This window comes from Cibotium barometz, chromosome 39 (genome assembly GCF_041138505.1).
Source record: "Cibotium barometz isolate CiBa-2024 chromosome 39, ASM4113850v1, whole genome shotgun sequence".
Classification (NCBI taxonomy): Eukaryota; Viridiplantae; Streptophyta; class Polypodiopsida; order Cyatheales; family Cibotiaceae; genus Cibotium; species Cibotium barometz.
This window is the reverse complement of record NC_141084.1, coordinates 9,918,377-9,934,070: the sequence shown is the minus strand read 5'-3', so window position 1 is coordinate 9,934,070 and position 15,694 is coordinate 9,918,377. Positions and strand designations below refer to the sequence as shown.

Sequence of the window (15,694 nt, the reverse complement as noted above, 5' to 3'; positions counted from 1 at the left end):
AAGTTTGGTTATCATTTCCGTTGCATATTCTGACAAAGATGGGGTCCATCTGCTCAAACTCCATACCATGAGTTGCCCAATGCTGTACATAAGCACACTGCACTGAGGTGGGCATTGCAAGATGAAAGGACTCCACATCCCAAAAAAATGTCGTCGGACCAACCTGATTTTGATCCAAATCTAAGAAACTCTGGAAGTACCACTGCGCCCTAGGCACGGTTAGCAACCACATATCCAACATCCCATTGGGTCCAAAAAACCATCCTCCAAAACAACAAACTTGCAGAACTGGCAAGGGGAGGGGCATCCTCAGAAGCATCACAAAGAGAGGCGGAGGTAGACTTCTCACTATGAGGAAGGGAAGCAAGAATATAAACTGCAACGGTAACAAGATCCCAAGAATCAGCAACAAACAATGATCCATGTGAAAAGGATCACACCTCACAAGCAAAACACCCTCCTTTGTCTGCAAACATTGCAAAGAACACAGGCTCGGACAAAATAAACTCTGCTCAGGATCTTTGAAAAGATCACTGCTCTCCTCGAAAATCTGGAAACTCCTATCACAGAAGAAAGTCTCCACAGAAACAAAACAGCTCCCGAAATTGATCCTCAAGTCTCCTCTGAGTGTAGAAAACTCCTTTGGGAAGCAAAATGCAGCCAAAACACTGCTGTCCAGTAAAAAACAGCACTCCACTGCCAATAGAAGGCAAGGAACATGAAGAAACCAGGTAACTGTGTAGGCCAGGAACAAAATACAGGTATAGATGCTCCAAAAAACAGCAAAATGCTGAGTGAAATCAGAAATTCAGTGTCCTCAAGTACCAAACTGCCACCAACGCCACAATCCAAACAAGAAACCCCTGTGCAAGTGATCTGTGTCCACTGGAGAAGAAAACGAAGCCAAACAAGGGCTACAAATGTGAACAATTCAGGCCATCCAGTGTCCACACCTCCTATGAGGAAAAAGGCTGAAGAGAAGGTACCTTCGGGTCCAACAGGAGGAGTCCAAGTGAAGGTAGAGCTACCAGCAAGATCTGTTTAGAAAAAAAAACGCAGCAACAAGGGCTAGAATTCTGAAAACTCTGAGGTAAAAGGGGCTGTAGAATGGGCTGAATCTGGAAAAGAAGAAGAGATATGGTACCACCAAGCCTCAGATCAGCAAACAGCATCAGAAAACCTGTAGGAGAAGACAATTTATATTGCACCCTAAAAATTTTCACATTCTTTCTCTTTCTCAATCAATGATTTTGAGAGTTGTGTTATCGTCACTTCCTTACTCATCAACATAGTTTGGGTTGATTTGTAAACATAATGTGGTTGGTTGGAGTTGGACTATGTGCAATTGTGTGCTTGTGTATCCATATGTGTGTGTGTGAACATCCATAAAAAAGGTGTACACACTCATTTATATGGTTGTGTGTTTATGTGTGTGTGAACCACCTCTTATGGGTAGATAAGAATGGATTAAATAAGGTCAAATGGTTTGGTATTGGGAAAGGCCTTTATATACATGGGATTGTACTTCATTTCATATCAATCAATCAATTTACAAGATATCAAACGCAGCACGCGTGGCTGCTGTCCTGCACAGAACAGGCCGCCTGCACTACAGGGGAAGATGAATCTGAAAACTGCTGTAGAAAACCACCTGTAGAAAAACGCAGCACTCTAGGTGCTGCTGCCCTGAAAACAGAGCAGAAAATAGGTGAGAAAGGGGGAATCTCAGGGATCAAAATGTGTTATGGATGACCACGGGCTGCAAAGAAAAAACGCCTGGAAGAAGCCAGCCTATCAGCAGCAACCCGAGTGAAAAATGCAAAAGGTAGAGTAGGGAGCATCCAACACTGTAGATCACCGGCGCTCTGATACCATGATAGAATATGCAGTGGAAGAAGGGAAAGTGGAAACACGGGAGAGAGAGAGTGAGAGAGAGAGAGATGGAGAGGAAACACAGGTGAGAACCTGCTCTCAATATCATCATCCAAAGGAATACATGTCCCGAGCAAGTGGGGAGAAAACCTCGTATGTTAGGGACTGTAGCAAACAACGCTAAGCAAGCAGGGAATAACGAGGGAGGCAAGCGAGCTATATATATGCCCACATGAAGGCAGCCGACTTGGGAAAAGATCCTCCGCGACTAGGGAAAAAAGCCCAAGACTCCAGAAAATGGGGAATAATATGGGAAAACATATGTGTGGGGTGACCAGCCCCTCTAGCTAACATGGTCAATCCTAGAGGCTAAAATAGGACACCACACAGGAAGTCAGCAGCAAGGGGATGATGTCTAACACTTAGGTCCAAGATCTTCCTGTAGTTACCATTTTTCACTGGCCCATAGGAGGCGCTTTTTATCCGCCTGTAGCCTTTACTGCCGAGGAAGCACCATGTGGGGTTTTGAACCCAGGACCTCTTGGTCCTAGACAAATATCTCTATCACTTGAGCTATCACTTTATTGGCCAAGCCATGCTTCTTTGCTTATAGCCGTGGGGCATTCAAGCCGTGCTTCTTTGCTTGTAGGCATGTCTATCAAGGCATTCAAGGCATTCAAGCCATGCCTATATCCATTCTTGAAGGCATGTGTATGGCCATTTTGAAATAAATAAAAATGCCATGGGAAGCTGGGAAACAGGCCGCGTTCAAATTTTAAAAAATGCCATTGGAGACTGGGGACAGGCTACGATAACACAGCCTGTTTCCCCGCCTCCCATGGCATTTTTTTTTGTTAACATTCAAGCTTATTTACTTTATCATATGTTAAGCATGTCATTATATATATATATATATATATATATATATATATATATATAGGGTTTTAACATCTTTACCATTGTATGACCTCCTAGGAAGTATGCAACAAGCCATTTATGCACAAAGAAAACATTATATGTTTTGTTGAATACATTTTCTGAAATACAAGAAGTGCGAAACATAATATACAATAGGAATACATGACAATATGAATATCAAAAAGGGTGTGGAAGGGGCCTGCCTGATCCATCTGTGCAAAAAACACAGGAGACTTGGAAGCTTTCACTTGATCTTCCTTGATATTTTGGAGAGTGGTATACCATCTATTGGGGGCTGATGCTCCTCTCTTGTTTCATGTATGTATACCAAAATTGGATCTTGCTGTGTAATTGACAGTGCCATCAAAGTGTTGGGCTGAGTTTAATGCGAAGATTTAGATCACAAATTGGTTTATGAAGTTTCGTGCATGGGCCTACACACAGGAAAAGCTTGATTTAAGTTTCAAATGCAGTTGCGTTTGCTTGGTTTTGTATCGTGCTCGGTTTCTGTGGCTCCGGTATTGATAATCCTCAGAAAACAATGGATACCGATCTTCAGAGACAATTCTTTACTTTAGAAACTCATTAATATGTAATCCAAAAAAGCATTGTTATCAGGGTGCCGGCTCCTCCACACCAAGATTCGCGGGAGCCTTTTTCTTTTTTGTAACTATTGTGAAGATTTGTGCTTATACAGTGATAAGTAAAATCTTACACACTGCCAATCAAAGATGGCTTGTATCTCCCAATGGTACATCTGATATGTGGATTTGATCATGTCATGTTTGCAAATAGCACATGTACCAAGTGTATTACAATTCAGTTAGAAGGTTTTTATCGTCCTTAAGAGTGTGCTTTGTACCACATTAGCTTAAAAACTGAGTAGAATGGTGTGGAAAGGGGGTTCATTTTACATGTTCATCTTCTTGAATGTATGTTATGAGACCAGTAGTGGATTTTGTTTTCATGATATCGTCAATGGGATATGAGGGTCGATTTAATTCTATATGTAGGGCTAGCTCTATTGCAAGTGGATTTTCTAGATGCTCACATGGTTTCTTGGCACCACAGGACGTGCTGGGCAACTATCTCAACAAGAAGACCCGCATGAGTGATTGGGAGTCTCGCCCTTTGAGCAAAAAACAGGTAGTTTTTCTCTTTGCAAAGTTTGCATAGTCTTGAGGTCTATGTGATTGATGGAGCAGACCTTAGTTTTTTACTAAAACAGAGTTTTTTGATTGCTAAACCAGCTGCACTATGCGGCATTGGATGCTGCAGTTCTTCTTCCCATATACGAATCAATATCATCATGGCCACTAGCATCGATGCCAAAAGCACGGGAGTGGAAATCTTCCATGGTTAGTACAGGGTGAATAAACTCTTTCACATTGAGCCTTTTCACACAGTTGCAGTGCGGTGCTGGAAGTGCCACCAGAGCGGATCCTATGTGGGCGGGCTTTTAATCAAGCCTTTCTCAAGCATTTTATGAGTCCTGAATCCTTCTATTGTTCAGACGTCTTTCAGGGTGATGGGCAAGCACAAAGAGCAATTGGAAGTTCTTAATATGGAAAGTCATGGGATGAGCAGTAACCATGGAACCTCAGTACATTCCCATGAGGATTTAGTAAGTTTACATTCATGCTGTCATCTATGGGTGCTCATCATAGAAGTTTTTCATTTATGTAACACCGTTGTGCCATAATTTATGGTTATGAATGAGTCTGGTCAGCAATCACCATCATACCCATGTACAAGGCAAGCGGCCCACTGAATGTGACAGATATTTTACTGGAAATGTGTATTAGGCACTGATCTTAGTTTGGTGACATTTCCCCTGGCAGTAAGTGTCACACATAGACCATGGTTTGCAGTTTGGAACATGACCGTTGGATCAGATGCCCAGTAGAGGGTACACCTCTCTCAAGTATGTCGAGCATGGGGTTACTGAGTATGGCCATGAGGTCCTCTCTGTCACAGTACGTGGGAAGGTGGTGTGACGATGGTGGAGCATGTCCTGGATCTGGGGGATTGTACTTGGTGTCTTGTGGGCTTGGGACGCTGTGTATGTGGAAGCGTGCTAGCCTGTTCTAAAGTGACTCCTCGCCGACGGGGCGGAGCTGAGGTATCCTATGGCAGACCACCCGAGGGGTCCACTATGTTGATATCCTCTCCTTGTGCCTGGAAGAAATTGGTGATGATTGGCTAGTGAGGTAGAAGGGGTGGTGGCTGTGGCCGACACTCTCTTAGGAGTGTATCTCTGTGTCTGCGAACCTCCAGTAGGTAGAGTCCCAGGCAGGGCTGGTCGAGGGAGTCCATGATCCTGGATAATGGGCAAAATCCTCATGGAAGAGACAGTGGTACCTCCCACGGATCTCATACTACACTGGGCAGTGACAGGTATAGGGCTCCTTTGTCTCGACCCATGTGAGGCATAACCTGCAGATCCTCTCCTCAGGAGGTGTCCGTATGAACTCTCCATCTCTGAACATGCGCTCTGCCTGCCCTGTCTCCACCTGTAGATGCGGTGGGGGAGAGAGAGAGAAAGAAAGAAAAGTATATTAAATGTCTACTAAAGACCGGATGGGCCTATGAGACCAAAGTGATCCAATAATGTCCATGGCATATCTCATCATGGAACGGAAAATCAAATAGAAATAAAACAAAACTATCTCACTCGAGTGATACAAAACTGTCCCTAGAAATCTCATCATGGAAGACCAGCAACATGGAACATGAGAGGAGCATCAGCCCCCAAGAGATGGTGTACCACTCTCCAAAATATCAAGTATGGGGCTAATGAGTATGATCGAGAGGTTTCCCTCAGCTACATATGTGGAAAGGTAGTTTGATGGCGACGGAGCATGTCCTGGATCTGGAGTTGATGAGGATCCTGGCCGATGTCGGGGACATTGGAATGCGGAACCTCAATTCGAGGTAACTCCTCTCGAGCAAGGTGGGTCCAGAGGAGCCCGAGTTGAGAGAGAGAGAGAGAGAGAGAGAGAGAGAGAGAGGGAGGGAGGGAGGGAAACTTTTATTAACGTCTTCAAAAGACCACTAGGGTCTCTGAGACAAAAAAGATGTTACAAAGTATCCAAGTGTTACACTGATCTTGGTAAAATAGAAAAATAAAACATAGGAAAAAGACTACCAGCTACAAATATAGGTAGCATCCTAAGGAATACATCATTAGGAATACAAAAGCACGATGACCCAAGGTCCAAGGAACATCAAGCTAGGGTGGCTAGTGGAGAGGTCTCATCATTATTCTCAGGAACTGTGTAAAGGGCATCAATGTCTACATGTCCTGTGTGGGCATCTCTGTATCGCCGGAGCATCTCCTGGACTTGGAGAGAGAGAGAGAGAGAGAGAGAGAGAGAGAGAGATTAACGATTTCAAAAGACCCAAAGGGTCTATGAGACCAAAATTATGTATACACATTGTCCATGAAATCTTGTCATGGATGAAAAAAGAAAAAGCAACTGTAAACTAAAATTGAAAATGAAAAGCTAAGATCTCAGACTTTGAGGTTATACTAGATGAAAAATCTAGATCCTACTTTTTTTTAAATGGGGAAAAAGATCCTTCTATTAGTTAATAGAAAACAGCCACGAAGGGCTAGATACAACCCCGAAGGGCTAGATACAAACTCGCCTCCCATGTACGGGGCGGGGAACAAATAATCAAGAGGTGGAGAAGGATGCACTTCTCCTCCGGCTGGCCCCTCTATGAGGAGAAGGCTATTTCATAAGAGGGGGGGGGGGGGGGATAACCACATAGGTGGTTTGTAATGCCAAGTGGGATCACCATCTCTAGCGGTGAGAAAAGGGTCTGGCCGCCAGAGCCTCAAGAAAGCTTCCCGCCGCTTCCGCATGTGGTCAAAACCTCTCTGCAACTTCCCCCACTGACCGCAGAGGGTATGGATGATGTTGAGCCAAATGCTCCCGATGGACTCCGCAGGCGGAGTGTGGGTACCCTCGATGGCTTCGCTGCATCTAGCTCTCCATATGTGCCAGGCTGCAATTCTACTACAAATCTCCCATCTCTGACATGAGCCCGGTCTCCAGTGGTGAGTAGATGGGGCTGTGACTAGTACCCCCGAAATGCGGGGGTGAGAGACTTGAAGGGCTAGCCCCCTACCATCCTCCTCATAAGCCTTGACAACCTCAGCCTCTGTCGCCCAAGTGACAGTGCTCCATGTAATGATACGGGTCGAGGTCCTGTCCATTGTGAAGATGCAGAGAATCTGCTGCCAAACCTGTTGAGCCTTTGGGCAATCCCAAAGACAGTGTTGCTGAGACTCTTGAGGGCGGCCGTACCTTGGGCAAGCTGCCGAATTGACCTCCAATGGCCAACCACGTGCCTACCGCCAAGCTCTTGTGTGCCATCAACCAAAGAAAGAGGGTGATCTTTCGAGGCTGAAAGCTATCCCAGAGCCTCTTCCAAAAATCCGAGAGAAAACGTTGGGAGAGGCCCTGCGACTGCCAATGTACTGCTGTTGCCGGGGCGCCATCAATCTCTGGCATGTGAATCTTGTGGCCCAGCTACACTGAGTATGCAAAAAAGGGGGCATCGAGAGTCTCCTCCCAATTAGCAGCACTCTCCCAGGTCCCACTGGAGGCATATCAGAGGTTGGCTCTCCCAGATCCATAGCTGCCAGAGTCTGGCCACCTTGGCCGATGGGGGTTCTTATGTGCCACTCATGTGCCTGGAATCTAATCACCCTCACCCTCTGTAAGGAGCAGCCATTGAAATCCTCCAAGGGGGGCTCGGATCTCTCTCGTTGTGCAGGCTAAGTCTATCTCTACCCCGGATCCTTGTGAGGCCTCTCTCTTGAACCTCCGAGGGCAGCCTTTCGTGTGCAAAACAATCTCCAAGGGACATGGTTGGTCCTATGCTCAACGCACCCCAAATAGATCAGGGGGTTCCAGATCAGTGGCTGCCGCATACGCTCCTCTAAGGCTACCGGAGGTAGTTGCCTAAGGCCTGGCCTGAGGTGATCCCAAGCTTGGAGTAAGTTGCTGCAAATCTGTCCTCAAAAGTTGGGCTAAATCCGCGGGCCCGCATCTCTGTGAAGATCCATCTGGTACTCGAAGGCTAGGGGCCCCCTAGGCTTGTGGTCTGAGCTGAAATATGGGCCAAGAGGAAGTCCTTCCAAGGCTCACCATCGGGAAGGAGTCCTCTAACAATCAGCTTGCCCAGCAGGGCGCGGCTCTGAATGGCCGGGGTCAATGATGCTTAGCGTCGTGGCCGAATGATCACTCTCCATGCCACCTTGGCCCGGGTAGGGCTCTGTCATTGCCGGCCCACAAGTTCCGAATCAATCGTTGTCCAAGAGGAATTCCTTCCAAGGCTCACCACTGGGAAGGAGTCCTCTAACAATCAGCTTGCCCAGCACGGCGCGGCTCTGAATAGTGGGGTCAATGATGCTTAGCCCTCCTCCGTGTCATGGTCGAATGATCACTCTCCATGCCACCTTGTCCTGGGTAGGCACAAGACGTTCCGAATCAATCGCTGTACCTGACCAATGCATGCTAGGGAGAAGGTCAAGCCCAACAAGAAGTAGTGTACCACAGAAGGACTTGGTTCGCCACCACCACTCGACCAATTAAGGAGAGTCTCACAAAACTCCAGTACAAAAGCTTCTTCTGAATGCTCAGAAGAAGAGGGGTGAGCTGCTGCTCTGGAGAGATGTCTATGCCCACTAGGCATCCAAGATAGCGGACCGGAGTGCCCCTTGGGATCCACTGAAAAGCCTCGAGTGGGTGCCAAGTCGGGGCGGGTGTAGAGCTTACCTTGAAACCACACAACTTGTGCCAGTTGATCTGTGCTCCTCATGCGCCACAAAAGATCTCGATCGCCTTAGCGAATCTCTGGAGATTCCCAACATCTCTTGAAAGGTAAGCTACTCTGTGATCTGCAAACTCTGAGTCCAATAACTCTTCCTGAGTACGGAGGGGGAGACACATTTCTTAGAGTCCCGTCTCCTGGGCTGAGAGAAAATTGCTCATGGCCTCAGTGACGAATAGGAAAAGGTAAGGTGCCAGAGGACAGCCTTGTCGGTGTGAGTGGGAAAGGGGGAATCTGTCTCCTTAGGCTCCTTGAATGAGAACCTGACTGTGAGAGGCTGAGTAGAGTCCTGACAGGGATCCACTCCACTAGGAACCCCATCTGGCTCATCGTGCCCTCTAGAAAGCTCCAATCAACCTTATGATAAGCTTTCTTAAAGTCTAGGAGTAGCACTATGAGGTCTTGCTGTCATATCTTGGACGAAGCCGTCGCCTCCCAGAAGGTGAAGATGTTGTCCATAATACTCCGATCTTGAACAAAACCTGTCTGTGTGTCATGGATCAAATCAAGGAGGAAAGGTTGAAGTCTCCGGTCGACGGCCTTGGCCAAGATCTTGTAGGCGGTCCCAAGAAGGGTGATGGGTCTCCATTGCCAGATCTCCAATCTGTCACCACCCTCCTTAGGAGTCAAGTGTATCAAACCCTCTGAAAGCCTCTCTGGCATGGCACTTGTGGTCATAATCTCATTGAAGGCTGCTCGAAGGCCGCCTTCCACGAGGTCCAAGTGGCAAAGAAAGAAAGAAACTGGAAGAGCTGTAAGGTGATCCACATGTATCTGGCCTCTGGATCCTGTCCTACCACTCTCAGTCTCCCCTGTAGCTCCCATCTGAATGGAACTGCTACTCTCCCCGACCCTCTCGAGGTACCCTGGTGTGTGGTCCTCGTGTATGCTGACTCCCACTGGAATCCCTCTACTCGAGGTAGCCCTCTCTCTGGGCTCTGATGTGTCTCTGTCAGAAGTATGACGTATCTCCCCACCATAACATGCTCCAGTCATCCAGGCTGCACCCATAGTGAACCATTACAGTTCCATACTGCCATGTGTATCTCTGCTTGGGGTGTGTCCCATAGGCCCCAAATCGCTAATCCATGGGCCGACCATCAATGATGACCCGACCATCTCGATAGAAGGCCTTCTTGCCTTCTCTCCTCGCGTGTAAGACTCGTGGCATGCAAGCTCTCCTATGCTCAAGCTGCATCCTCGTGAGATCATCATCCAAGAAAATAGGAGCTCCCTCTAAACCTCGTAGTATGACCCTCTTCCTCGTGAAGGTGACCCTCTCCGTATCTTCGCAAACTGTAGGATGAGGGCTCGCTTGCGTGTTGAGTCTTTCCCGGCTCTCCATGCTTTGGTGAAGGGGAGAGGGTCCTATTCCCTGTAGCCAAGCTTCGTGCATAGAAGCTGTCCATCTTTCTCGGGAGTGGAGTCGGGTGTCTCGGCTATACCTGTGACTCGAATGTTGAGAGAGAGAGAGGGAGAAAGAGAGAGAGAGAGAGAGCGTCTACTAAAGACCCAATGGGCCTATGAGACTTAAGTGATACAATAATGTCCATGGCATATCTCATCATAGAGTGGAAAATAAAACAGGAACAAAATATAAACATAGCTATCTCACTAAGGTGATACAAAACTGTATGGAAACTCATCATGGAATACTAGGAACATAGAAACATAAGAGGAGCATCAGCTCATAGTAGATGGTATACCACTCTCCAAAATATCAAACATGGGGCTAATGAGTATGGCTGAGAGGTCTTCCTCAGCCACGTCATGTGGAAAGGTAGCTCGATGGCAGTGGAGCATGTCCTGGATCTGGAGCTGATGAGGGGATCGTGGTTGACGTCTGGGGGGCCGGGGGTGTTGGGCACGTTGGAATGCGGAGGGGGCGAGGTGGGTCCGAAGTAGCTTGAGGTGGGTCCACAAGATCCATTGTATCGGTGTCCACCTCCTTCCTGGGTACGAAAGAAAGTGGTGATGCTTGGCTGGCAAGAGGGGGGGGGGTGGCTGGGGCAGAAGCTCTCTTGAGAAGGTGTCCTTGTGTCTGCGGAGCTCAAGCAGGAAGAGGCCTAGGCAACGCTGGTCCGTGAAGTCAATGATCGTGGTGAGTGGACCAAATCCCTCACGACATAGACAATGAAACCTCCCGCGGATCTCATAGTATACTGGACAGCGGCATATGTAATGCTCCTCCGTCTCAACCTTTGCATGGCATAATCGGCAGATCCTCTCCTCTCTGGGTCTTCGTATGAGCTTCCCGGCTCTGAAGACGCCCTCAGCTCTACGTGTCTCCACTCCAAGGCAGTGGGATGAAATCTGTATCTCGCCAATCACAATTTGCATGGCATGGGACATGTGAACACTCAGGTAGCCTAGCTGTTGGATGAATCCATCCTCAGTGAAGTGATCTCTGTAGAAGTGCATCTTCATTGGGAGCTCCGAAGGTGTGATCCATGTGCAATGGGTGTAGAGGTTGTGAAGATCTAACTGGATAACCCGGTTGGTATCCTCATGAGAGTGCGGAAGAAAAGGGGGGTCCAAAGTGTACTGAAGGGGTGGTTGGCAATCCATGCGGAGCCCATATACTGAGAACTAAGTGGAAACTAAGGCATACCATACTCCAGAGTGGCCCTCCAGTGCTAGCTGTCTCGAGGACTCTAGGGTTTACGCCTTGGAGAGAGAGAGAGAGAGAGAGAGAGAGAGAGAGAGAGAGAGAGAGTTATATTAAAGGGCTTTAAAAGACCCAGTGGGTCTATGAGACCAAAAGTGATACAATAGTGTACAAAAGAAAACAAAGACTAGAGCTATGAGCTGAGAATGTCAAATCGGAGCCATATGATACAAAGTGGGACCATCATCATACAACCTATAAAGCTAACCCCCCTAGTAGGGGGAGGGGACCGTCGAGGATATTGAGCATGGGGTTAGCCTGTAGAAGGCTCTACAAATCCACCGGCCGTGGGAAGGTGGCTATGTGCCTCTCTAAAATCTCCTCAAGCCGGGGGTGATGTTTGTGTTGCTGGCGAGGTCGAGGGTGTCTGGAGCGTCGCCGCTCGCTATAGTGCCGTGGCCTGGTCTAGTCTGGTGGAGGGTCGGGCACTCCAGAATGTGTGGCTCGATGAGGCTGTGGGTGTATCATCCATAGTTGGTGGGGCATCCTCTTGTGGTAGGAAGAAGCGTCTACTAAAGACCCAATGGGCCTATGAGACCAAAGTGATACAATAATGTCCATGGGCACTTGGGGGAAAGAGAGAGAGAGTTTTATTAACATCTTCAAAAGACCACTAGGGTCTATGAGACAAAAAAGGTGTTACAAAGTATCCAAGTGTTACACTGATCCTTATAAAACATAAAAATAAAACACTGGAAAAAGACTACTAGCCACAAATACAAGTAGCATCCATCATCAGGAATACAATAGCACGATGACCCAGGTCCAAGGAATACAAGCTAGGGTGGCTAGTGGGGAGGTCTCATCATCATTTGCAGGAACTGTGTGAAGGGCATCAATGTCCACAATGCACATGTCCTGTGTTGGCATCTCTATATCACCGGAGCATCTCCTGGACTTGGAGCTGACGGGCAGAGCGCCAGTAGGTCTTGGGCGCCTAGCTCGCTGCATCTAAACTGCCTGGTCTAAGGTAACCCCTGGGGAAACGGAGAGGCTCTTGTGTGCAATGTCTAACTCGTTTGAGAGGTGGGGGGCGTGCAGAGTAGCGCATCAGGCAGCTCAAACTGGGTGCATAGTAGCATATTGAACAGGGCAGGTCGAACAGGCATAGCGCAGCAGAGGGGAGGGGTGCGAACAACGTATGCAGCAAGGCGGCCACCACCAATGGGAGAAAGGGGGGAGGGGGCGGTGGTGAAGGTGTTTATGCCATGAAGGGGTGACGAGGGATTGGGGAGCTTGGGTGTCACATGATAGAGAAGCATTGATGGGAAAGGTGTGGGCCTGAAGCTAGATAGAGAGGCATTAGCAACACCCACTAGAAGGTGGCCTGGCAAGCATAGAAGCGATAGGGGGTCCTTAGTCTTGCAGCAATTGACGGACGGCGAACCACATGGCGATGCCTCAAAGGCGCCTTGGAAGGTATGCCTGTGAGGAACCCCAAGAGGTTTGCGAATGGACAAAAGAGATGCTAGCGGGGTATCAGGTGGCGCCTTCCAGCTCCCCCCCCCCCCCCCCGCGGGTGGGCTGAGCGGAGTGGTGACCGGCGTCAGCTTGCGGCATGAGTGCTGGGGTCTCCATCACTGTTGGCGGCTCCGCCACGAGATGGATGGATGGGTGGGTGCAACCACAGGAGGGACGGACTTCTGGCAAGAGCCTTCTACGCACTTTGGTCATGTCTGTCGTTGCAGAATTCGCGAGGAGTGGAAATCTTGGTTATGAAACCATTCTTTACCTCTATCCTATCTAGATTCATTAACAAAAAATCTAGTCTATCCAAATAACTCTGGATAGGTATAGGTAACGGGGTCACACATCTACCCTAGATTTGTCCATGCCCTGTTGCGAAGTTCACATGGTAGTAGATGTGATCACTTGGCCGGGTCTCCACTCCTAGTTTCTACACCAATTTGGCATTAGTAAAATTTTAGGTGCTACCAGGACCAAATAGGATGTGTGCAATTTTCCCCAACATTGATCCATACATATGTATGAGATCATTGGGCCCGAAAAGTGCAATACTACAATCCATGCAAGAACTATGATCAAGATCTATGGTATGAGCGGAAGTAATCTTAGGGTTACCTATATTCTCGGTCAAGTGAGCTTCCTTAGGCTTTTGCTTCTTCTGTGCTTGAGGGCAGCTCCCTTTCCAATGGCCTGTCTAGCCATAGGTAAAGTAGTAGCCTTGCCGAATGTTTTGGAGGCTCTGCTTGGTCCTCTCAGTCTTCTTGGAATTGGGCTGACCCGAAGTTTGGGTCTGATTTTGGGTTGAGGAGGCCTTCACAAGCCTAAACTTACGTTTATGTTTGGAATTTGGTTCGGAGTTGCTTGAGCTTTTCTGCTTATGAGGAACACGTTTCTTACTCTTGCTGGCAACTGTTTCTTCATAAATCTTTGCAAAGCGGATAGCATCTTCAGTGTTTTGCAGTTATTGTTCCTCACCTGAAGCTTATGATTGGGCGACAATCCCAGCATAAGAAAACCAAGCAAGGTGACCTTGTCCATATGTCTTGCTTTCGCCTGCAACTCTCTTAACTTGTCCAAAAAGGTGTCAAAGGACATGGTCTTCATATCTAGCTCTATAAACATGGGTACTACGTCAGACTCATCCTTTGCCTAGCAGAACTCATCCCTGAACATGTGCTTGAAACTTGCAATATGCTCTGCAAGTGTGGGTGTACTAGCCACTGCCTTGTGCAAAATAGTGATCTGCTGACGCAACTCAAAATGGACAACTTAGAGAGTGAAATCTTGTCCTTTACATCCTTTGACACGGTTGACGATGCATTCTCATGATGGTGCGAGGGCTTGTGCTTTTGCATTTGCACAAAAGATCCAAGGAAATGTGCAAAATCCTTGTACCCCCTCTTGAGGAAATTTGGCATTTCCATCCACCTATCATGAGCTTCTCTTTGTCTCTCAATGAATGACATATGTTCCCAATCAAGCTCAACCACATCATCCATATCATACACCTCCTCTTCAAGCATGTAGAACTGATTTGCTTTGGTTCAAAGGTACTCTCCTCGGATCCCCAAAATTTGACTCCTCATGTCTGAATGTAGGTGCATGTTGCTTTCCATCCAATTGAGAAGAACCCGCTTGGAATGTAGTAGGCTTCATCTCCCGCATAGAAGGCCTCCTAGCATCCGCCATGAATCCAAAAGTGACATTCTTGGTGGAATGCTCATGTGTTACCTTGGGAGAAACCTCTTGTACCATGGGTAGCTTGCCTTCCCTATGGCCTTCAAAAGCTGTCCCAAATTGCTTGCCTTCATGTAAAGCACCATGACCACTATCATAGGAAGGTTGGCTCATTGGCCGAGCGACCCTCTCTTCCAAAACTTCATCCTTGTAGCCATTAGTGTCAAGCCTACCATTGACTTCCACCCTTGTGGCCATCGTGTCCATCTTAGCATTCATTTTCATCAGCATTTGCATGGACATTCCACCGATTTAACCATGCATCAACCTCGTCCTGGGTTCTCTCCCCCGTAAAGACCTCTGGGGTGAAGATTGGAGCTGTTGCAATATGCTCTGCATGTGTGGGCATACTAGCCACTGCTTTGTGCAAATTAGTGATCTGCTGATGCAATGCAGTAGTCAAATAAGCTTTCTTGACCACAACTATTTCCTTCTCTTCCACCATGATGTTATGGTGGCCAAGCTCAGTATGATGGCCAGGTTCCCCAACATCTGCCCTTGTATCTTCTGTTCCTGCTCACGATCCGATAAATCATTGGTAAAGGAGAGGGGCTGGAGTGTCGCCATGAGTATGAGGGTAGTATCTCTGGTAGTGCAAAGAAGACAAACATGTGTTGATTCTGAGTTTTGAGAAAAGCGAGGGAAAAAACTGCAAGCGTAGATAAAAATCTGAAAATATCGCTTTTAAACCACTCACCCAAGTTTCTCGAGCTCTGTGTACAAGAAGAGAGGTGCGAAGTCTGCTCCTTGTTGTTTTGTTCCATGCGGACGTAAGGAAATTCCACTGTTTGATGGTTTAGTAGGTAACTACGTGCTCTATTATATCGGTGGCCACCCAAGCCACAAAAGCCTCTTTTGAGAACCCCCGAAAAGTGGCTAGGCAAGCTTTTTTTTAGAAGGTTTCCCTAAAAAACAGGATGCTTTTTGTTTTAATGCATTGAAAGGAAAACCCCCCTTTTCCCTTCCTTCACACCCCCCCCCCCCCCCCCCCCCCCCCCCCCCCGCGCCCCCCCGCGGCGGGGGAAAAAAAAAAAACCTACATGGCTTTTTTTGGCAGCTTGCTTCTGTTGATGTCTAGAGGCTTCTGGCTGTCTAGCTTCATTAGCGCCCAGCCGCGTCTATCTTTCTCTGCATCGACCCCAATCTGCTGGCTGCCTTGTGCAGAATAGTGATCTGCTGATGCAT

The 15,694-nt window shown here is 47.7% G+C and overlaps 1 protein-coding gene across 4 annotated transcripts in view; it reads left to right on the top strand.

Annotated features, from left to right (window-relative positions):
• Nucleotides 1–15,694, top strand: part of LOC147615703 (uncharacterized) — a 139,626-nt gene that overhangs the window by 40,559 nt on the left and 83,373 nt on the right. For all 4 annotated transcript variants that reach the window (XM_086778272.1, XM_086778270.1, XM_086778271.1 and 1 more), the window contains exons 8-10: nucleotides 3,862–3,936; nucleotides 4,041–4,148; nucleotides 4,304–4,414. In XM_086778272.1, the coding sequence (XP_086634398.1) occupies nucleotides 3,862–3,936; nucleotides 4,041–4,148; nucleotides 4,304–4,414 (294 nt within the window). The remainder of the gene's footprint in view (nucleotides 1–3,861; nucleotides 3,937–4,040; nucleotides 4,149–4,303; nucleotides 4,415–15,694) is intronic.